The sequence below is a fragment of the Dryobates pubescens genome, chromosome Z, assembly GCF_014839835.1.
Source record: "Dryobates pubescens isolate bDryPub1 chromosome Z, bDryPub1.pri, whole genome shotgun sequence".
NCBI lineage: Eukaryota > Metazoa > Chordata > Aves > Piciformes > Picidae > Dryobates > Dryobates pubescens.
In genome coordinates, this window is record NC_071657.1 from 38324067 (window position 1) to 38346656 (window position 22590).

The 22590-nt window shown below is 44.5% G+C and overlaps 1 protein-coding gene across 3 annotated transcripts in view; it reads left to right on the top strand.

The window, feature by feature from the left end:
* The window catches only part of LOC104305774 (PH and SEC7 domain-containing protein 3), a 116075-nt gene extending 108527 nt beyond the window's left edge, over positions 1 to 7548 (top strand). For all 3 annotated transcript variants that reach the window (XM_054179039.1, XM_054179038.1, XM_054179037.1), the window contains one exon: positions 5385 to 7548. In XM_054179039.1, coding sequence (XP_054035014.1) covers positions 5385 to 5597 — 213 coding nt within the window. In that variant the 3' untranslated portion in view covers positions 5598 to 7548. The remainder of the gene's footprint in view (positions 1 to 5384) is intronic.
* The last annotated feature ends 15042 nt before the right edge of the window (positions 7549 to 22590 follow it).

The following is a 22590-nucleotide window of genomic DNA, read 5'->3' on the forward strand; positions in this document are numbered from 1 at the left end:
TTATACTGTTTTGTGTAGGGAGTACAAACCCAAAATGATATGACCAACAATCAAGCGAGGGAGTAGTGGACAGGTCTGGCAGGCAAAGGATACACAATGATGTGAACAAGAGAAACTATATGTTCAATACAATAGGACTGAAGTGAGGCAGTGGGGTAGCTCCCATGACTAGAGTGCTGCCATGAATGGACACAGGGTTTTTCAAAAGGACAGACACTGATGGCAAGGAGGGGGAGTCATGTCTTTTGTGAGTTATTAGTGGCCACACATGAAACTTTGCCTAAGGTAGGGTGATGAACCTACAGCTGAGAGCTTCTGGGTCAGGATTAGCAGACACATCAAGATGGCTCTCTGCTAGGCCTTTTCCAAAAAACTGGAGGAAACATTGCATTTGCAGCCTCTGGTCCTCACAGAGAACTTCAGCCAGCCCTGTACCTACGGGAGGAACAACACAGCTGCGTACAAGCAATCCAAGATGTTTCTGGAGTGCACTACAACTCCCTAACACAGGTGACCATTTAGCAGGCATGGAGAGGCACTTTGCTGGACTTCAAAACATGGATGTTGGACTTCATGATTATGAAAGAAGGGTTCAGAGTAAAATGTAGGATCATAACCCTGGACTTCAGGGGAATTGACTTTGGTCAGGGATCTGCTTGGAAGAATCCTGTTAGACATGGCCTTACTGGGGAAGAAGGCTTTGGAAGAATTTACTACTTTTCAAGGATCACCTCCTTTAAGGTCAGGAATTGTTCAACAAGCAGGAAATAAAGCAAAGATGGCCGAAGGCCTTCATGGATGAACAAATTGCCTCTGGCAAAGCACTAAAAAGGAGGTGTACAGGAGGTGGAAACAGTGGCAGGTGACATGGGATGAATGGAGGTACTGTCTAATGTGTTAAGATTGCATTTAGGAAAGCTGAAGTCTTTGTGGAGTTGAATCTGGCAGAAGATGTGAAGGGCAAGAAGAAGGATTTCCTCAGGTGTCCTCAGGACAGCTACAGAAGATACAGGCCTTAGTTGGGTTCCATAGTGGGGCAGAGTACCTGTTCACAAAGAACAGGGAAAAGCCAAGGTACTCGGTGTCCTTTGGCTGGATGTCCACTGTTAATACAAGCCTTCAGCAGTCACAAGTACATGCACTCAGTAGGAAAATTAGGAGCAAGGAAGACTTAGCCTTTGTGAAGGAGGATAAAGTTAAAGAATATTTGAACTGGACATATGCAAGTCCATGGGATCTGATGGGACAAATCCATGAATGCTGAGTGAGCTGGATGATGTCATTGCAAGGCCCCTTTCAATGACCTTTGAAAGGCCATGATAATCAAGGTAGGTCCCTGAAGACTGGAGGAAAGAAATTATATTCCTGTCTTCAAGACAGGCAGGGAACTACAGACTGGTCAGCTGTTTCTCCACCTGTGGAGCAAATTCTCCTGGAAACTGCTTCCAAATAGATTAAAGGGAAGAGGCTGGTTGTGGATAATCAGCGTTGGGTTATGAAGGGGTAATCATGCCTGACCAACTTGATAGCCTTTTTTACAAAGAGATGTCTGATGTGATTGAGGAAGGCAGAGCAGTGGGTGTTGTTTAGTTTTGATTTTAACAGGGATTTTGGCATTGCCTCATCTAACATTCTAACAGAGAAACTGACAATGTGTGGACTAAGAAATCTTGACTAAGGTAGTGTGGAAATTGGCTGAAAAATTGGGATGAAAGGCTTGTGTTCAATGGCACAATGAACACAGCACTCAAATGTACAGTGTGAGCCACACACTTTCACTCTGTAGGGAATCTTCACCTGGAGAGCAGGTTTCTTAGCTTTGGCTCCTTGATGCAAGGATAGATTAGGATGAAGTGGAGGCTGGAATGTTAGATGATTTTAGAACGATTAGTGGAAAATGAGGTGGTTGTGGTTTGTTTTCTGTCAATTTTGCCATGGTGGTCTTTAGAGAAATATTCCTCAGATGCCTCAGTACAAGGCAAAACAAATACACCCCAGGAAAAAGACATCTTCTTCCCTAGTGAGAGCCATGAAGAGCAGTTGAACCATGCAGTTCACATACATGATCATCACTGCAGTAATGCCTGTCTAGGCAGGCAGCTTCATTTTTGTGCAGGAGACAGTGATTTGAGGTGCTGCTGTGCTATGCTGTGTTCCCTTCATACTTACCACAGATTTTGCAGGCTGTGTTGAGTTATCAATAAGCAGTTACCAAAAAAAGGAGAGAAAAAACTGGTGAGCTATGTGAAAATCATGAGTGAAAACTTTCCTCACATTTTGGAATTTTCTTATGGGACTTCCAGAACAAAGTCCTGTTAGGGTCAGGCAGGAGCTAATGACAGACCCTGCCACAGGGGTCAAAGCAAAAGGACAGGAGAGAAATGAGGCAGTATTTTGTACTAGGCTCTTTCAGGCTGAGACTACAATCCAGACTTTGGAGCCATGTATGCACTAAAGACCATGCAGAGATATGTCCAGAAGCACATCAAAAGGTCCTGTTGAATCACAAAGGAAGCAGCATTGTTCCATTAGGAAGGAAGAAGCCAGATTCTTTTTCCATTGACCTTTGTAATTCCTTTTAGTTCCTCCACTGGTTTTCCCTTCATTCTTGTTTGTGATGAAAGACACATGAGACGGTGTTTCCTTCTAAGTGGAGGTGAATCAGGAGATTCCTGATCCTTGTTCAGTGATGCACCCAGAAACATTTTTTCTTGCTGGCTTCTTTGCTTGTAGACACCAAGGAAAGAAGATTTCTCTTTGCTTGTCCTCTGAGAAAGTAATGTCTCAACTGATGGTTGCTCATTGCAGCAAATCCATGGTTTGAGAGAGATGATTTGAGTGCTGTCAGGTGAGAGGTGAAGCCAGATACTTGATTGGTGGCTACCACATTTCCTCTTTTATGATATGCATTCAGGCTACAGCGATAACATTGCAGAAGCTTTTAAATTTATTTAAACTTAAATGTTTTTACTTTGCTGACAAAATTTTCCAGATTAATTTCTTCTAAGAGAAAATTTCCACCAGCTTTTAATTCCTAGTTTTAAATGTCAAATCAGTGAAAGAGCAAGTTTATTGCAGTTGAAATCAAAATAGAAACTTCCAAATGCATCGCTTAATTGCAATAGGACTCTTAAGCCCACAAACTCTAGGGCAAAAAGGCCGTTGGAAGACATGCGGGGCAGAAACTGGTGCTGAGTTTCCACTCTGATTGCTGGGTCTTATTACCCTGGTGGTATTTACTGAAACAACTAAAAGCAAAATTCTGTATGGTAGTAGAGTCATGCTCTGTGTTGTTGCATATTATGCTGATCACAAGCTTAGAGCACTGGTTTGCCGTCTCTTTTGCAAAGGTGTCCCATTTGCTGTGTGATGAATCACCCATCAGCACAGAGTATCACCGTCAGGGTTCTGCTTGCTGTTTCTCCATTTCCTTTTTTATTAAATGACACATCTTACCTGCTTCCCGTATTTGTCTCTGGCAACATGGAGCCAGAGCTCCAGATATGGATTTTATATGAATGCTTTTTTATTTAATTTTTAGGTGGATTCTTTATGATCCTCCTCTATGGTGTTTTGTTTATTCAAAGGACTCTTTGGAAACCCAATCGTGACCTCTCTTCTCCCCTCCCCGCCCTCCGCCAGTATACTCCACACTTCAAAGCAGTTACCAGGCTTTTTTACTTTCTGCCCTCGAATAAGTGTTATTACCAGGACTTTATTATTTTAGAATAGAATAGAATAGAATAAACCAGGTTGGAAGAGACCTTCAAGATCATCGCGTCCAACCCACCTAAACCACTAACCCATGGCACCAAGCACCCCATCAAGTCTCCTCCTGAACACCTCCAGTGATGGTGACTCCACCACCTCCCCGGGCAGCCCATTCCAATGGGCAATCACTCTCTCTATATAGAACTTCCTCCTGACATCCAACCTAAACCTCCCCTGGCGCAGCCTGAGACTGTGTCCTCTTGTTCTGGTACTGGCTGCCTGGGAGAAGAGACCAACCTCCGCCTGTCTACAACCTCCCTTCAGGTAGTTGTAGAGAGCAATAAGGTCACTCCTGAGCCTCCTCTTCTGCAGGCTAAGCAACCCCAGCTCCCTCAGCCTCTCCTCATAGGGCTTGTGTTCCAAACCCCTCACGAACTTCGTTGCCCTTCTCTGGACTCATTCCAGCAAGTCAACATCCTTCCTAAACTGAGGGGCCCAGAACAGGACACAGTACTTGAGGTGTGGCCTAACCAGTGCAGTATTTTATTATAAATTGGAAGAATTTTCCTTAGCCATTTTCCTCTGTCAGGAAGGTAACAGTTTGCCTGCTGCTTTGCCACTTTGAAATGCAAAATAACAATGAAAACAGATGTTTACACCCTGCTTCTCTGTCTCCCAGTCAACTGAGGTCTCCTTAATTACAATGCCTGCACCATATCTTTAGTGGATATGTCAGATCCCAGGAGGTGGGGTGCTCTGTTCTCAGGACCTCCTGCCCCAGCTTCTGTTTTTGAGGCCCTGCAGGGATCTTCTGTTAAAGTACCTTCATTTTGTTGATTGTGAAGCTGTTGCATGCAGCAAGATGTTACTGTGGCATACAGAGGAAAATCTTCACATTGGAGAGGGGAAGCTCTGCTTCAAACAAGGAACAAAACAAGTGGGCATGTGGCACACTAAAGTCAACATTCTCTAATGGAAAAATAGAAGGGTCTGCACAGACAGCAACCTTCATGGTTGATCATGAATGGCCCTGTCAAGGGAACATGCTATGCTGCTGTCATAGCCCTCTCATCTGCTTCTTTTTGTTAATGTCTGGTGTTGCAGCGCATCCTTGCATGGGCTTAGTGGTGGTCAAACTGATACAGTCTGAGTTTAGCAGGACCCTGCTTTGGTTTCTTCCCCATGGGCTGAAGCAAGGAAAACAGGACCTGCTGGTGGGCACAGAGGGTTGCAAGAAAGAGCTGCAGCCAACCAGAGCAGAATGTTGTCCTGTAGTTTGCTGCACTTCATCTCCATGCTATGGTGCACATTACATCTCAATATTCATGAGCATAGAATGTGACTAAGGTTAGTAAACTCTCATTTGGTGTTGCTACTTGGGAACCACCGTGTGCTCCAACTAGCTGGGAGCTACCATTTGGCAAAGCCCTGGGATTTATGTGCTGCAGAACTGAGTGCCTCTAATTGCACCCTTGCTCAGCCTGCATGAAGCTCTTTCTGTAATTTGCATTAGCCACCATTGTTCCTGGCCCCATCAGGCACTATTGTTCGCATCCATATTAGGCTCCCAGCTTTCAATGCCAGCAGAAACCATCGAGTTAGCCAGACAGTCTCTCAAGTGTTCCTGCAGAATTTCGTCCAGACTAATTCAGGCCTCTCTTTTAATTTCCCAGAAAAATCGCTATGAGGTGTATGTTGGCCTCCTGAAAGAGGGGATGAAGGAGCTGCTGAGTGGAGGCGAGAATGAAGCGCCAGGACTGAAGAAATCCCACTCAAGTCCCTCATTGAATCAGGAGTCTCCAGTTAGTGCCAAGGTGAAACGCAATGTCTCGGAGAGGAAGGACTACAGGCCAGAAACACCCAGCATTAAGCAGAAGGTCACTTAGGTTGGAAATGACAACTAGGGGAACAGCCATGCAGCAAAGTACCGGTGATCAAATTTTTTTCCTTTAATAACCTGTCATTCACAAAAAATAAGTGCATCTGCCTGAATGGAGTGTTAGTGACATTTTCTATTGTATATTTTGCTGTTTCTGTGCAAATTGTGGGAGATGTCTTTGCTCCTGCTTTCCTTGCTTTGTTAATTTATCATTAAGCAACTGAAGCATCGGGACTTTTGTGTTGTTCTGTTTCTAAAGGAGCTGGGGAAGGGGTAGAGCGCTGTGACGTATATTCTGTCTCTTCCCCGTTTATCTCCTCCCATCGGCACGTGGCTTTCATCTCTCAAGTCACTTGTCACTTTATTTACATGGTGGGTGGGAAAAGTAACTGGACAAATGCTGCGATGCTGTGAATGCGAGCTGTAGCTGTGAGCAGAGCTGTGCAAATGAGCAGCTCCAGAAGCTAGCTAGAGCCTAGGGTACTGGAAACGCTGGTTTCCTGTCAGTGCAGAGCATGTTGGTACAAGTACTTAGCAGCAGGTAGATAGCCGCTGTTTCTTATCTTTGCTGCATTGACCCTGGACCAATGAACATGAAAGAATGAAACCTGGAAACCTCTGGCAATGCAGGGGTGACAGCATTGGAAAAATTTGTTTGCTTCGTTCCAAGCAAAGCATCTTCTTCTGAGTTAGCAGGCTGGGGGGTATCCAAATCCATGCTATCTCTGCAGTCTGTGAGATTAGGGATTACCCAGTCAGGAGCACTACCTGGGCTTTAAATTTATTTGTGGAGCAGGCTGGTGTGTGTGTCAGCCATTAACATTGTATTTAAAGACAAATGGTCTCTGCATAGGTTTTAACTATATGCTTTCACTTAGTTGCTATATAGAGCCTTATGATACTCCCCTTTCCAGGACTTTCCTTGTTGATGTGCACAGATAGATATTTGCAATTTCTCTGCTAGCAACAAAGCACTTTGCCCTTTCAGAAAGGGATTCTCCATTTTTCTGCTTTAGCTCCCACAGAGGTGGAAGAGGCTGGTGCAGACCAGAGAAGGGGACAGGCATGTCCTCCAGGCAGGGCAGGGTTTGATGCCATCCTGGCTGCTCCATGCTTGGAGGCCAGCATAAGGCAACATCAGCTTTTGCAAATCTACCCTCCACCCACCGGAAACTATCCCACCTTACCGCTCCTGTGTACCCTGTACCAGGCTTGAAGAAGGGAGCACTGGGCAGGGAGAGACCACTGAACTGAAAGCTCCCTGTTTGTGCCACAGACCCTCAGCAGTCTTCAGGCACATGGAGTAGAAAGGTAATGTAGAAATAACTTTCCTGCTTCCCAGTCCTTCTTTCTTGGGCAGCATCATGGCTCTGCAGTGAGCACTGGCTCACCTGTTACTGAACACCCTGGGTTTTAATCTCAGGTTTGATACTGGCCCACTGGGTGAGCTTGGACAGGTCTCTCCCATTTTGCCTTTCCCCTGTACAGAGCAGTAGATGCAAACTGTCTTCTTCTGCCAGCTGAAAATTGTTCCTTGCTATTACTTTTGTGTGCCTGCCACAGGGAAGCATTCCTGATGGTTGTAATTCTTAATGAATAAAGAAACATCAACATCAGTGCAAGGACTAAGTAATGAATTTGTGTCCAACCTAAGTAGTTGAAGGGCCACACATCAAAAAAATTACCACTTGAGTGGATTTGTGGTCTGCCAGACTTCCCATAAGGGTGCACATCAGTTAATTTGATTTATGGAATTGTTAGTTCAATAAGCTTGACAGGGAGTGATCAAAGAGAAGAACCTTAACAAGACACCACATGACTTGTCTATTCCCACTGAGGACCACCGTGCAACAACTTTCCTGGTGGTGTGCTCACCATTTGCAGTAACAGACTCTCAGATACTGGAAAGCATTGGAGCAAATTGATCTTTGCAGTTGCAGCCCAGCAGCAAACCAGATCATCCATGTGTGATGCTGGGATACACACACATCAGTAGCATCTGCCACGGAGAGTCACTGCTCCATGCTAATAGTCAGAAGGTGAGCCACTAACCCTGTCAATATTGCTCAAATCTGCACAGTCCTGGATAGAAACTGTCTGTGCTTCCCAGGATGTGGAGCTTTAGAAATTGTACATACTTGCTGCAGTAGAGCAAACATTTGGTCCTCTTCCTCTGCTGTTGGAGCCGAAGTGATGCAGTGCAGCATGCTGTTAGAAAACTCAGTGCAGAAAGATTCATGATAGCTCTCATTGGGAGGGATTGTTTGAATTAATCAGACATGGTAGATCAACAGGTCATGGAGGGGAAACAAAGCCAGGAGATTCCTGCAGCTGTTGATCAGAAGAGAGAGAGGAAGAAATGAAATTGGGGAATGTCACCTGCACATTTGAGAAGACAGCTTGTCCTACCTTAGTTAATGGCATTAGGAATAATGCAACAGAAACAAAAAAACCCATGCAGACTGGCAAATGCTTGGCTGTCTGGGCAGGGCTGTCTAGATGAGCTTGTTGAAGGCAGGCTGAAACATGCCCAGCAAACCTCCTTGTGATTATGGAGTGCTGTTCTTTAAAAGGCAAAGAAGTGACATTTAACTTTTTTTCCCTTTTAAAATATTCTGGTTGTTGTAGTCTGCAGTTAAATTGCTGAGCTCAAAAAGAAATTTTTCCTGTAAAATGTATTTCCCAGCTTTAACACAAAAACTGGGTAATTCCTCTTCAAAGTCTTTGCAGAGGAGATGATTTGAAGCAACAGGAAAAATCAAAAAGTGAACTGCAAAAATGCTAATTTATTTTCATTTTTTATTCTCTATTTCCATGTACATTTGTAAACAGATTAGGGTGTATTTTTAAAATCTCATCTGGGCTTAGCAAATGCAGTTTTCCACTGCACTTTTAAACATTTGTTGAGCTTGTCGCGTTCTTGGTGAGATTGCTGAGGCATGCAGATTAGCTTACTGAGAGTTTGTCAGGTTCCACTTAAATTTTAATTAATGCCATTTTGCTCTGTTGCTTTACAAATTCTAGGCATCCAAGGCACCCATATGAAAAAGCGTATTTTGGAGGCCAAGAGAAAAAGGTGATGCTGTTTGAATGCCTAAGGCTTCTGGACTCCCTCGGGAATAGGATCATGTTCTAAGCAGTATTGTAATTTGTTCCCCCCCTCCCCTAGTGCTATTGTAGAGGGTGGTTGGCAGGTTCTCAGGAGGTATCAGTGGTGCATCTTCTTTTGTGGCACCACTGACATTTTGTCCAGTTAGCTCTGCATGGTACCCAGGACCCTGCCTTTTTTATCTGATATGTTTGCCTTTAGCAGAGATCAGTGCTCAGTGACTCAGGAGCTTCTGTTGCAACATCTAAGGATACTCTTGTTCATTTCTAACACTTCACTGGGACCCACGGTGGACTCAGTATCAGCAGAGCAGCTTGCAGCTTTCCGGGGGTGCTCACTGAGCAGGAGTTACTGGCAAACCACCAGGGGCATGTGGCATGCAAGCCAACCTTCACATCAGTGATGCAAGATATTGTCATTTTTCCTTCTCGTCCTTCCTGCTGCAGTTTGCAACTGTGGCTTGGGCAAAGCTTCCACCTTAGTGTTGAAAAGGCAGATGCAAGGAGCAGAGCAGGATAGGACTAAAGGCCTCTTGCCTCTGGCCTCTCAAGATGCCAACCAAGTTCTCAGAGGGACCCATCCTGTTCTGAAGCATTGCTGGTTGCTCACCCTTGAGGGGCTCAACCTTCCTCTCCCCAACTGAGAGAGTAGAAGTAGAGGACCTCACTGAGTCTGCACCTGATAGCAGAGAGGCAAGGAAGGACAAAATTGCTTTCTCCAGAGCAGGTGAGATACTTTCCCAAAGCCAAAACTGTGATCTCCTCTGTGAGTCACCTGGATGCAGGGTTCTGGTTGAATTGTTTTTCGTTTGGCAGTGGCTGCAAAAGACTCTCTAGGCCAGCTGTATGTTTGTGTGCATCTCACAGATAAATCACTCATGGACCAGTGAACATGTCTGCAGCTTTTAAATCCAGTATTTATGTTGTGTCTTTAATTGATGTGGAGAGATAACTCAGCCAGCAGAGTGATTAATGCAGTGGAGCTGTGGGGGAAAGCTGTTTAGCTGTGATGCTGACTCAGTTTTTCATCTGTAGCCAGCCACTTGTAAATGGTTACCGGAAGCTTTATAAGGGCTTGTCACAGCTCATTCCTTAAGTGTTTTCCCTCTGATCCTGCCTGCTCCCAGGATGCAGTCTGTCCACATCTGGGGGCTCCCCTGGAGAGAGCATAGTCCTGCTTTGAGGAGGAGTTTGGACTAAGAGAGATCTCCAGAGACCAGAATTATTCACTGATTTTTCACATCACCAGTGCCTTCTGGTAACAATGCTGATTGTTCTTCTGGTGCGAAACAGTGAATATTTTTTTGCCTTTATCCAGCTGGGAATGAGGTTCCTACTTGATTAGAGCAGCCCCTTCACTGGGGAGGTGATTGTGGCAGTGGAGGAAGTCAAAGGTGGCACGGTTATCACTGGCTTCTGAAGCACTGCATAGCAGTGTTCTTGAAAATGGGGAAGGCTTTTCTCTGCAGATGGCACACTGGTTACCGTGTCTGCATTCTCCATCCCTAAATTGATTTTGGCCTTGTTGCAGTTAGTCTGACAGCTCCTCCTCTTTTTCTGTCAAGCATCTCCTGTCTGTCATCTTAGCACCTCAGCTGCTTCTGTATAACAGGTCTCTTTCCTTCCATGCTTGGAAGAAATCTATATGTGACTGTCCCATCTTGCCTTGAGAAAACCTGCTCTGAAGCAGTGCTGCATTGAATGGATAACCCTGTGAAGAGCTTTTTCATTCTGCTTGTTGGTATCCTGTATTTCCAGCCACAATTTTAGCTGGGAGGTGCAAGACAGAGTTTTAGACTGCTGTGTTTCTCTAGCATAACACTGCAGAGATGCAAAGTTCTCCCTCTCAGATTCAGACCAGACACTTATGACATTCCTAATCTCCTTTCCAAGAAGTCTTGGGAGGCAAAGGCTACCCATGGTGTGAGGAAACCTTGAAAGGCTGGTTTGTGAGGAGTTGGGTTGCTTTCCAAACCAGGCCATAAATTTTGCAGCCTTTTAGGGAGCTGTATGAAAACAAAATTAGAAAATGCCATTTTCAACTAGTGTTCCCCAAGCACAGAGAGATGCTGTCCAGGTTGTCAGAAACACTGGCTGCCTTTGCAGAGACAAGGGCAGTATAAACACCTTTAGAGCTCTGTGGCCTTTGTGACATAGAATAGAATAGAATAGAATAGAATAGAATAGAATAGAATAGAATAGAATAGAATAGAATAGAATAGAATAGAATAGAATAGAATTAACCAGTTTGGAAAAGACCTTCAAGATCATTGAGTCCAACCTATCACCCAACACCATCTTATCAATTAAACCATGCTAAATAGCTCCCGCAGTCTTTCCTCACAGGGCTTGTACTCCAAACCCCTCCCCAGCTTTGTTGCCCTTCTCTGGACACGCTCCAGCAACTCAACATCTTTCCTAAACTGAGGGGCCCAGAACTGGACACAGCACTCAAGGCGTGGCCTAACCAGTGCTGAGTACAGGGGAAGAAAGACTTCCCTGCTCCTGCTGGCCACACATCCAGGCCAGGATGCCATTGGCCTTCTGGACACCTGGGCACACTGCTGGCTGTAGCACAAGCCCTATGAGGAGAGACTGAGGGAGCTGGGGTTGCTTAGCCTGCAGAAGAGGAGGCTCAGAGGAGACCTTATTGCTCTGTACAACTACCTGAAGGGAGGTTGTAGACAGGTGAGGGTTGGTCTCTTGTCCCAGACAACCAGCACCAGAACAAGAGGACACAGTCTCAAGCTGTGCCAGGGGAGGTTTAGGCTGGATGTTAGAAAGAAATTCTTCACAGAAAGAGTGATTGGCCTTTGGAATGGGCTGCCCAGGGAGGTGGTGGAGTCACCATCACTGGAGGTGTTTAGGAAGAGACTTGATGAGGTGCTTGGTGCCATAGTTTAGTTGATAAGATGCTGTTGGGTGATAGGTTGGACTCAATGCTCTCAAAGTTCTTTTCCAACCTGGTTAATTCTATTCTATTCTATTCTATTCTATTCTATTCTATTCTATTCTATTCTATTCTATTCTATTCTATTCTATTCTATTCTATTCTATTCTTCCAGCTTGTTTAAATATTCCAGCTGCTTGTTTAATCTTTCCCCAGTGTTGCACTTCCCAGGCTCTGGGACATCATATCTGCTCTGAGAAGACAGTTATAAAGTCTGCATTTCTCTCCAGAGCACAACCAGAGCTCCCAGTGTGTGTTCCCAGCATCTGATATCTAGGCTGCCTAGAGAGGTGAGCCAAAGAAGCTGTTTCAGAAATTTCTTAGAAAGAGCAGATCTCCTGCTTTTTAGAGGATATTTTAGTACATATAGAAGCAGTGTCATATGTCTGGCCTCTACTCTCTCCAAGAGATTACCCAGCAGCATAGATGTAGTGAGCTGCTTCACTTGGAACTTCACCATGTGGGACCTGAACATTTGATTCAGCAACAAGAGGCTCTGTCAGCCTCCAGAGAAATGATGTCATCTAAGCTGAGAACCAATACAGAGGACAATGATAGCACAGGAAGTCAGAAAGACGGTGTCACCCTCTGTGGCAGGTCACCTGCTGGAGACTCTGCACTCAAGCATTGCCCTCAGTGCCAGGAGTAATTAAAAATGCTGACTTCCTTTTCCACATAACCTGTGCTGCTTGAGGAGTTGTCCCTACCACCTGTTGCTCTTCTTGGTGGCTGCAGCACCCCCATCCAGGGGTGTCATTGTGCTGCTGCTAGGAGGCTGGTTTAATTAAGAATAAGGAGGACAGGTCCAAGAGAAATGTGTCTGGATACCACGTGGGAGTAACTGCTCTCCTGTTTGCTCAACCCTGCTTGAGAGAAGGTACCTGGTTTGTCTGATTTGTTAGCTGCACTGAGGCAGCGTTTTAATTATTTGTTAGAGTATTTCCCTTGGTAAAAGCAAGCAACCGTTTCCTAAAGACATCACCATTGACTTGACTTTGCTCCCATGATCAGGAGCAAATTTAGGCCAGCCCAAAGCATTATCTGTCCTTCTCTTTGAACAATGAAGTACTCCGTACAAATAATAAATGCTTAAACAGTAAAGGACTTCTCATGGCATCTGATGTTATATCTGTGCCAGGAATCAGTTGGAGTGTAGGCCACAGATTTATTTGGACCAAGAAAAAGTGCATCACTTACTAATGCAAGGATTGAAAGTGCTACAAACCACAAGAGCAGGACTTTTCTGACATAGACCATAGTCACTTTAGCACTGGTCCTGTATGTAACTCACCTATGTGAGACCAACACAAGGCAATTTGTCTAAGCAGGCAAGATTTCAGCTTTGTTTTGGGCTAAGTTATACCCTTGTGTAACCCCAGAGCAGCTAGCCAGGCTGCTGTGGAGACTTGTTTGACACAAAATCCTCTGACTCCCCTGAGCTTCTTGCTAGGAGAAGGAAGATCAATGACATCCAGCCTGTGTCACTGCACAGGGCAAACTCTATTGGTGATATCAGTCTTTAATCACTTACACATTCAGTGCTGTCAAGTTCTGAAAGACTGTAGGATGAGGACAGGGGTTGGTTGTGTGGGTTGTTTTTGGTTTTGTTTTTGGTTTTTTAATTTGCACATATTCATAACAAATCTGTCCTCTTACTTAAGGTTGGGATTACAGCTTGGCTGCAAGAACATAGCTTTTCAGCAGTTTGAAAACTTTAAATTCACTACTCTTTGCGTGAGGTACAATCTGAGGCTTTCATGGTGAATGTGTTAAATGATGCCTATAGATGTGTGTATGTATTTCATAGGTATAGTATGGCTTCTGTGGCTCAGCACTCCAACGTCTGATGTTCTTTTCTGAGGCTTGTTTTGGTCAAAGCACTTCAGTAGCTGCAAATTTTGTTAGGATGCTTGTTGTTCTAGTTGTTCTCAAAGTAGGTTAAACAGTCATCAGAGCTTTCGCAGATTTAGGGTATCCCTTGAGCTGCCTTGATCTCTGTCTGTTGTCTACCAGGGGCTGCCTGTTGTTCTGCACGTTGAAAGCAAAGACATATGTTTGAGAGTCTAAGCAATGATTACTGGGTGGGATTTTCTGCTAGCTTAACACTGGGCTAACCCCCTCCCTGTTGATGTCAGCCAGTGCTTGCAGCAGAGGAGCATCTGTGCTGACTTCTGAAAAATCACACTCTGGGGATCTAATACACAGCTTTACTTCTGGAAATGTTGACCTTGCTCTGTGAAAATTCAGTGCAGGGACATCATGCCCAAGAGTGTCCAGAGAGAACACGTATCTGTGATGTCTCCTGTGGATGTACCATGCACCAGTAGTAGTGAGGGTTTCTTTCTTCAGCTGCACAGATTTCCAGAAAAGTGTCTGGCTCATCAGCAGGGAAAGGGCAGCAGGGCTGAAATATCTCTCTTGAGCATCTCATATGCCTCCCAAAGGCTTCCCTTAGGACATTTAAACAACCTTTTAACAAGTTGCTGGTCTAAGTTAGAAGGCATAAGGGAATTTGTCGAGTTTTCCTATAGTGCAGTAATCAGGGCAACACGAGCATTATCTGCATTATACTTGGAAAGGGAGAGCAAAGCCTCAGCGTGGGATTCTTACCTGGACTCATAAAACTCTTCTCATGCAGTTACCCTGAAGCACTTGAGCAACCTTAGTGAAGTTGTGCTTTGTATTTCACTGGACCATGGCTGTGTCTTGCAGGACTGAGATGTGAGTGGACTGTAGCTCAGGGTGAAATGAAGAGGGATGTGCCCATCACCTTGCTTTGGGTGAGCTATAATCCTTTTCCAGGTGCTGAGCTTCTCTCTTGGGTTACCTGCCTCTCATGGTGATGCAGTGGGAAGATGAGAGTGAGCACTTGCACTCAGAGTCACAAGTTAGGAGGTGTCATTTGCCCTCCACCTGAGCTGTTGAAGTGATGTTTTCTCTTAGGCCAAGAACAGGGACTGCATTTTCAGTTATCTTTGCATGGTACCCGTATGGGAAGAGTTCTTGATAGTGGTAGTGCAGAAGGGCATTTTGCACACACACGTACATGTGCCCTGTGTATTGCTTGTGTGCAGACCTAACCGTGCAGGGCCTGACAGCAGTCCTTGAAAGACCTTTCCTCTGGGTGGCCTCCCTTTTGCCAAGTGTAGGTAACCTTCTTTCTGGTAACCTTGAACTCACTTTACTCTGATCACTGAATTACTGGAGTGTTAATCATGCAACACACTAGATGTCATCTTGGTCTCACTGCTTTGTGGTAACTTCTTGGTTTGCTGTGAAGCAGCATTGAGGTAATGACTAAATCCTTTCCAGCAGCATGAGACTTGCCGCTCCGACTCTTGGGATGGTCATCATTTCAGGTCTGAGACTGTTCTACCACCAGGGCACCCCATTTTGTCCCTGGGAGCATGCACAGCCAGAAAGCATACTTCTCATTGCTTGGAGTCAGAGCAGAGTTAAGTCAAGCCCTGGTTCATGGGAGGTGTTTCCACGTGCTGCTGACGTCCATAAGGACTCAAACACACTTTTGACACAGAGATGCTTTCCTGAAGCAGAGTCGTCACTTTTCTACAGGTACCACAGGATGCTCTCCCTTATTCTGCTTCACGTAACTGGTACTAGAATGATCATTTCCTGATAAATGAAGGCACTTAATCAGTCTTCTTCCCCTTGGAAGAAGGACTTTTGGGGATATTGTTATATCATTTAAAATAATATTTTGGAATTTAAGTTTACATTGCTTTATTTTTCACTTGAGGTGACTGTATATAAATAATTTCCTCTATTTTATCATTGCTGATAAAGTAAGCCTACGGTATACAGACAAATAATTTGCCTTTGATGTATTGAAACTGTGAGATATAAAGTAGACTTCTCTCTTACGTCCATGTTCCTGACTATAACTCTGTTCCTCTGTGTTTTTATAAGTTGGAATAAATGTTGCTTACGGGCAACAGAAAGCCTGCAAGCTTCCCAATAATTTTTATGTAATTGAAATCAAGGAACCTTAGTGAAGGATCTCACATATGTATAATGATATATGTATATGTACAAACTTTAGAAAGAAATAAACCAAATTAATTTAATCTTCTGCAGTTGAATGTTTTTTACTGGAGCCCTGACCACTGCATACTTAAAGTGAGAACATGATGGTGGCTTTACTAGCTCATGCATCAGCCTCTGGCTGTCCTGCCCAGGGAAGCTGCTGCAGTGCTTTGTCCAGTGCACACCTCTGATTTCTGCCAGTCACCGGTTTCAGGTTTTACTCATTGCCTTACCTGGACCTGAATACCTCTGACAGGGCAGAGACCAGTGCAGCCCCACAAAAGTATATAGAAAGTCCTTACTACAGGAAGCTTGAAAAGGTGTGTGGTGGAGAGTAAATCAATGGAGTCAATGATACTGCATGCATGTTAGTTCTGTGTGAGAGAAGCTGGAGTGTGTCTCTCTTCTTCTTCACCTCTGCACCTCTCCAGTTTGTTAAAGGGTGTATAGCCTGGAGAATTACCACTACTTAGCTGTGAAGAGACACAAAGAGAATTAACTGATCCAAGATGGGTATGCCATTACATGGGTTGCAAGAGGGAGGCTGCAGCTAGCTGCTGTTCAGAAATTATTTGGGGGTGACCTGAAAACTTTCACAAATTAGTTTGGTTGAGGGTAGCCTCAAAGTTGGCAATTGCTGTTGGCCTCTTGGATGGGAAGCAAGGAGTGAGACAGAAAAGTCAGACACTAAGGAAAAGAGGGGAGTGCAGAAAGAGGTGGAAGTGAGTAAGAAATGATGTTAAATAGCCTTGGGTCGGACATGGTTCAACATGGGAAGGTAGGATACTGTGTGCAGAGTGAGTAGCAGGGCAAATGAAGAGGGTGTGTCTGATACTAAATAGGGCACGGAGAAGCTTTACAACAGGCCTGGGAGCTTAGATTTAGAGACAATAGTAGGGAAGACATGTTTTTTCTTAACAAGTTCTTTGAATATTTGACCATCTTGAGATGATTTTTCCCTCCTAGAGATTCGTCATGTTGCCTTTAGAAGAATGGCAAGACCTCCAGCACCTGAGATGGTTATGTGATTTTTTTCACACAATACCATGGCATGATTTTTTCATTGCTGTTCCCTTCTGGTTGCTTCAAAGCAGTCAGTGCCTTTGGTTCCCATACATGCTTTGGATTAGTACATCTTTTATGAAAAGACTAAACAAAGTGGTGGCGAGGACGGGTGGGAGTATTTTACAAAGATGTATTAAATGCCTCCTCTGAGCCCAAATAAATGTTTTAACCATGTCTGAATGTTAATGTCAGTACTGCTCACCACATCTTTTCCTATTCTGTCTTCCTAGCTGACAAAGTCAACACAGAAAATTTTCTGATGTTTTTCTGCCTGCAATCATTAGTTGTGTCACCTTGCTCATAATGCATTAAAACAGAAAAAAGAAGAATGACAGAAGGAGTCCAAAGTGAAAGACAGATGTGTTTATATTCTCTCCACTGTCCGTTTTCAGTTCAAATTTCCAAATACAGAATACACAGGAGCCTGAAAGGTCTAGTTTGTTTATGCAGGTGAAACCTCCACAGTCCACAGAAGCTACGCCTCTCTATGGCTATTTATAAGTAATTTAGCATGAGAGAGTAATATAGCCCAAAAGTAGAGCACAGCTTGGTCTGAAGTTATTATGGATACAGCTAGATTAGAAATAGGAATAAAGTTCTTACTCAAGCATTGATGGACTGCAGTGGCCTCCTAAAGGTCAAGGAAAGGTCCAAAATAACCCAGTAGTTTTTAATTTAGAGCCTGAAGGGGAATGGTATGAGGATGACCCATTTTTTCATCATCATGTGAAGCCATCACCTTTCAGCTCTTTCTTTCCATGTTTGCAGCTTCTTCAATGCTGAAAAAAAAAAAGAAAAAAGCCACCAGCAAGCACCATACTATCCATTTCTCCTAGAAGAAGGATCATCCTAGAAAACTTGAACAACATCCTGGGTTTGCTGTCATAGTCATGTTCATTTTGGGGCATCTGTCCTCGTCCCATTCCACAGCTAGTTTTTGAGTAGATCAGTACACAGATGGTGTAGTCTTTGCTTTGATGGTCTGCTCTTGAGACAAGAAGCATAACTGAGATGAGGGGGGGAGGAATCAAGGCTATGTAGACCGCTTTGCCTCAGAGAATTTGTAAGGTAATGTGTTGCTATTGCAATCTTGAAATTTATAGGGAGGCTTTTCCCCCCAGTATCTAGGCAGGGTGTAGCTCAGCATAAGGCTGAGATTGCTTCAATGATTTTGATATGAATGTTACTGAATTGGACCAGCAAGGCAAAAGTAATGAGGAACATTTTATGTCTTAGGGAAGAGCTTGAGTAGAGAAAGAGAGGTACAAAGGTAGCAAAAAAGGCTGTTCATAAATAGAAACAACGATGAATATAGTAGAGCAGGTAAAGAACTATGGATGCAAAGTCTTCTGACAGCAGGAGTGCAGACATCTATAGACGACAACGATGCTGACTTACAAACCCAAGCCATTGGGTCTTCTCACTGGGCTTTCCATCAGGGCTATGCTTGAAAAGCAGATATGTGGGGCTGGCTTCCAGAGGGATAGATTTCCACCCTTGGGATAGGTCACACAGGGAGGCAGAAGTGGTGGATTTGTTAATGAATAGTAGATGTGTGTTAGATTAACAGCTTTACAATGCTGTGTAATAGGGTGGAAAACAGTATTGTTGCAGATTAGCAATAGCATGTTTACTTGATAATTAGGGTATTGATTACTTAATAGATTGACCAGTTCTGTAGCAGGGTGTTGTTTAATCACTAAACACTCTAGCTTTCTAAATCATTACATCTTGATCTTGCAATCTAAATGGAAGGAGTTGTTTCCTGAAATAACAGTTAAATGGGGAGAAAGTCTCTGGGACAGTTCGTTTAGAGTGTAAACTTGCTCCAGACATAATAGGTTTAATGACTTAGACAACTGCAACAATGTTTGGAGGAATACTTGAAAGTATTTGAAGTATGTGGGAGCTGTGCCAGTGACCACAAACTGCAAGTTAAAAATGATGAGAATGCAAAAATAACAGTAAAAAGGACATACTGGAAAAACAAGGTCTGTGAATTGAAAAAAATCTCAGGAACAGACTATAGTGTACATGCATTGTGTTTTCTCAGTTGGAAAACATGTCTGCATGTGTAAGGGCACTGGTGGGCCTTTATCTGTGCAGTCTTGAAATGTAGGTGAAATGTACTGTACAGATGGCTAGAAGATGGCAGAAGAAAGCAGAGGATAGCAGTGGGGACAGAAGACTCAGGCTCAAGGAAAGAGTAACCAGGAACTACTGGAAAGCCTGAGGCCAGAATAAAGCTGAAGAAGACTGAAGAAAAAGAATGGAAGGCAACCAATTATAAAGTACACAGACTATAATGTGGAACAGGCAATCCATTAATGGGAAAGGATTAGCCACCTGTGAAGGTTGCCTAACTCCTCCCTTTGTCCAAGTGCACTACTGGTGAAAAGTTCTCATTCCCTCATGGTTTGCAGAGGCTTTTTGAGCACTCAGCGCTGCCATGAGGTCAGCACAGCAGGCTATGTGCTGGCCTTTCAGGGAAAACAGATCAGAGTTAACCAAGACAAATATGCCTGCCTATTCTTTGTAGGTTGGAAGACAGCATCATCCTTGGGTCTGTGTGCTGTCTGCTGGATGGGGAGTAGCTTTGCTGAAAAAGACAGAACAAAAACCCTTGAAAACCAAGCTGAAGCCCATTTCCCCCTCACCATCATACAGAGATTGTTCGAAATATGTGGATTTAAGTGGGTGGGTGAGTGGTGGTTTTACACACACACACACACACACACACACACACACACACACACACACACACACACACACACACACACACACACACACACACACACACACACACACACACACACACACACACACACACACACACACCCCCACACCCCCTCTCACACACACACACTCCCTCCCTGAAAATATCTTTGTTCAGCCAGAAATCGTCTTTCTGATGTACCTGGCCTCGTAATGCTGAGCTGAGAAGTGTGCAGTAGACATGTTCTGCCACCTCCTTGGGAAGGTGATTATTTTTATTCGGCATGAGCAACCTCCTCCTCTCTGCCCAGGTGTACAGTGCAAAAAAAGGCACCCTTTCTCTTTTCAGCACTTGTTAAACAAGACGTGTGTCTCTTGACACTTGGTGCAGGTATGCTTTTCAGCACAGGCATGTACCCTGTTATCTGAGAAGTGGATTTGATCAAGGTGATGACAAGGATGCTCCTGTGATGGTGGGTGTGGAGAATGTTCCCATGAACCTAGAAGTGCAAGCATGATACCTAGCTCTTGCTTCCTTTCCCATTCCATCTCATCCTATCCCATCTGGGGCTGAACTGTTCAGAACTAAGTGCATGGATATGGATGCAGGTGGATGGAGTCAGGGCCACAACCAGCATAATTACCAGAGAATAAACCCACCAATTACTACAGCCTTGGCTTCTCCAAAAAAAGATGCTCACCATGGTAAGATCTTGCAGTGGGCTGTGCCTGGGGTGGGAATACTCTCCATGTCTGGGCTACTCATCATGCTGAGTTTTGTGGGGGCTTTTGCAGCCAGCCAGTGATAGCAGGATGGTGTAAAACCTGAGTTCCTATTACCACAGCCATTCCCACGCTGCGTTTCTCAGGCAACTGAGGTGTGGGCGGCATTTAGAGGTTGTAATTGTTTCGGGGCGGGGGGGGGGGGGGGGGGGGACGGACAGGAGGGGGGAGGAGACAACAAGGGGGGGAGGGGAAGGGGATGGGGGGGAAGCCCACATGCATACACACAGACACTAACCAAAGCCCAAAAGAAGTGCTCTTTCTGTTCAGCTGCAATTTCTCACTACACTTTAGACAAATTGTTAGAATCCGCATTGCCATTGGCAGGGAGCCAGGCACCCTAGCATGCTGATTAAACTGTGTGTGGGCAAAATGTAGGCAGATGATGGGGACCCAGCACACTGAAACCTTGGAGAGCTTTTCTTCCTTTGCTGGTGTTTTCTTTTCCTCAACAAACTCCTTGCAGGCTGGTTTTCTGACCATCCCTCATTAGATCTGTTTTTAAGACTGCACCTCCAACTCTGGGAGATGATAAGAGCTGTGAAGCCACAGGGGCAGCTTCTCGTGGTAACCCCTAGCTGCTCATTCACCTGCAGATGAGCAGGTAATCCTCTGAGCATAGCAAAGGTACTGGAGAGGCCAAGAACATTGGGTTACAGCAACACAAAGGTAATTGTTGAGGTTGGATGTGAAAACTTCTTCAAAGTCCTCAGACAGCCAGTAACATGTGTGCTGCTGGTCCAGCTTCAGCCTCCTCAGGAGCTTCATCTGTGATGCAGCTTACTTTGCATCAGTAAGCTGCACTGCCCTTCTCCAGCCTGGAGCAGTGCCTCCAACTGACGCCACAAGCAGCTGCCTGGGAAGCACTTGAGCTGGGGATTTTTGAGACATCAGCTTTCTAGGCAATCTGCTGCCTAGTTTCATCTCACAGCCACAGCATTTCCACTGCTTTATATGTGAAGTCTGAAGACTGTTGCATCACTCCCAGGATATGTGCTTGCCTGTCATGGTGGTGACACTTGGTTTATACTGACTTGCTTGTTCACTAGCTTTTTATTTGCTCTCTTATAATTTCTCTTAGGGCTTGTTACCACCCAGTCAGGAAGGTAAGATGAGCTGATCAACCTTTGGGTTGTTTCAGCCTTTGATCTATAGTGTGCATTTTGTTGAGACCCTTCAGAAACAGAATGACTGAGCACTGTGACTTCAGATCACTTCATTTCCAGGTGGGAGCTGATGCTATCACAAAGGTCTTGGCTGGTATCTACACATCAAGTTAGGTAATGCTCCTTTAAAATGGGTGATCTGCACTGTGCTGAACACCTGTGGGGGTACCCTCAATGTAGCATAGCTGGAGCAAGGCAAGATGAATCCTATTTTTAAATCCCACAACAATTTGATTCACATCTCTAGCTAACTCCTCTTGAACTTTATAAAATATCTGGCATAAACAAGTTGGTAGAGGGATTTTGCAGCCCTCTGGGCTCTTGCTGTGCTTATGTTTCATCAAATGTGTCTTGATGTTTAGCTCCGTATGCAGCCTGACTGCTGGAGCCTCCTTGCCAAGCATTAGGAGCTGCAGAAGTCCTGGAGGGACTCACGTGTACTGACTGTGCAGTCTAGGGCTCAGCCTCTTGTATTTACAGAGAAGGATCTGCTCCTCCAGGTAGGTGCCAAATCCATTGCACCCCTCACCATGATCTGCCTCTGTCCAGGAGCCAGGGAGGTTTCACTCTCTGCTTTCCCAGAGGCAGACTAAGGCCAGAGCTGTGTATGTGCACACTGGTCTGCCTGCACTATTTACATTGCCAACTCTCCAGAGCAGAGGCTTCAGACATGCACATTCAATAGTAATAAATATTAATCCTTACGATTTAAACAATGTGTACTTGCTTTGAGTCACAGATACGATGATCAATCAAACGGGCAGAGTCCCTCTGACTCACCAAGACTGATTCCTGGAATTTCAGGGTTTTAAATATCCCCTTGATTCAAGCATTATGGAGTTTGACTTGAAAAGTTCTGGGTGCTGAAACCATAGTGGAAGCAACTGACCCCAGATCAAAGAAAGATCACTCAGCTGGCTTTTATCATCTGAGCTCTGAGCTGAGCTTTGTGGGCAACAAACTGTAGATTCTCTGGGGTGCCATGCCTAAAGAACTTCTCCTGTAAATTTGGTCTGATCTGTCTCTCATCTAAGTGGGTTAAAAAAAAAAAAAAAGAAAAAAAAATAAAGAAGAAAACCAAATCCAGTCTCATGCAGTGGAATATTCAGGTTTATCATTCTACTCCTGTGAGCCCTGAACTTGCAAAAGGATATTAAAATGAGAAGGAA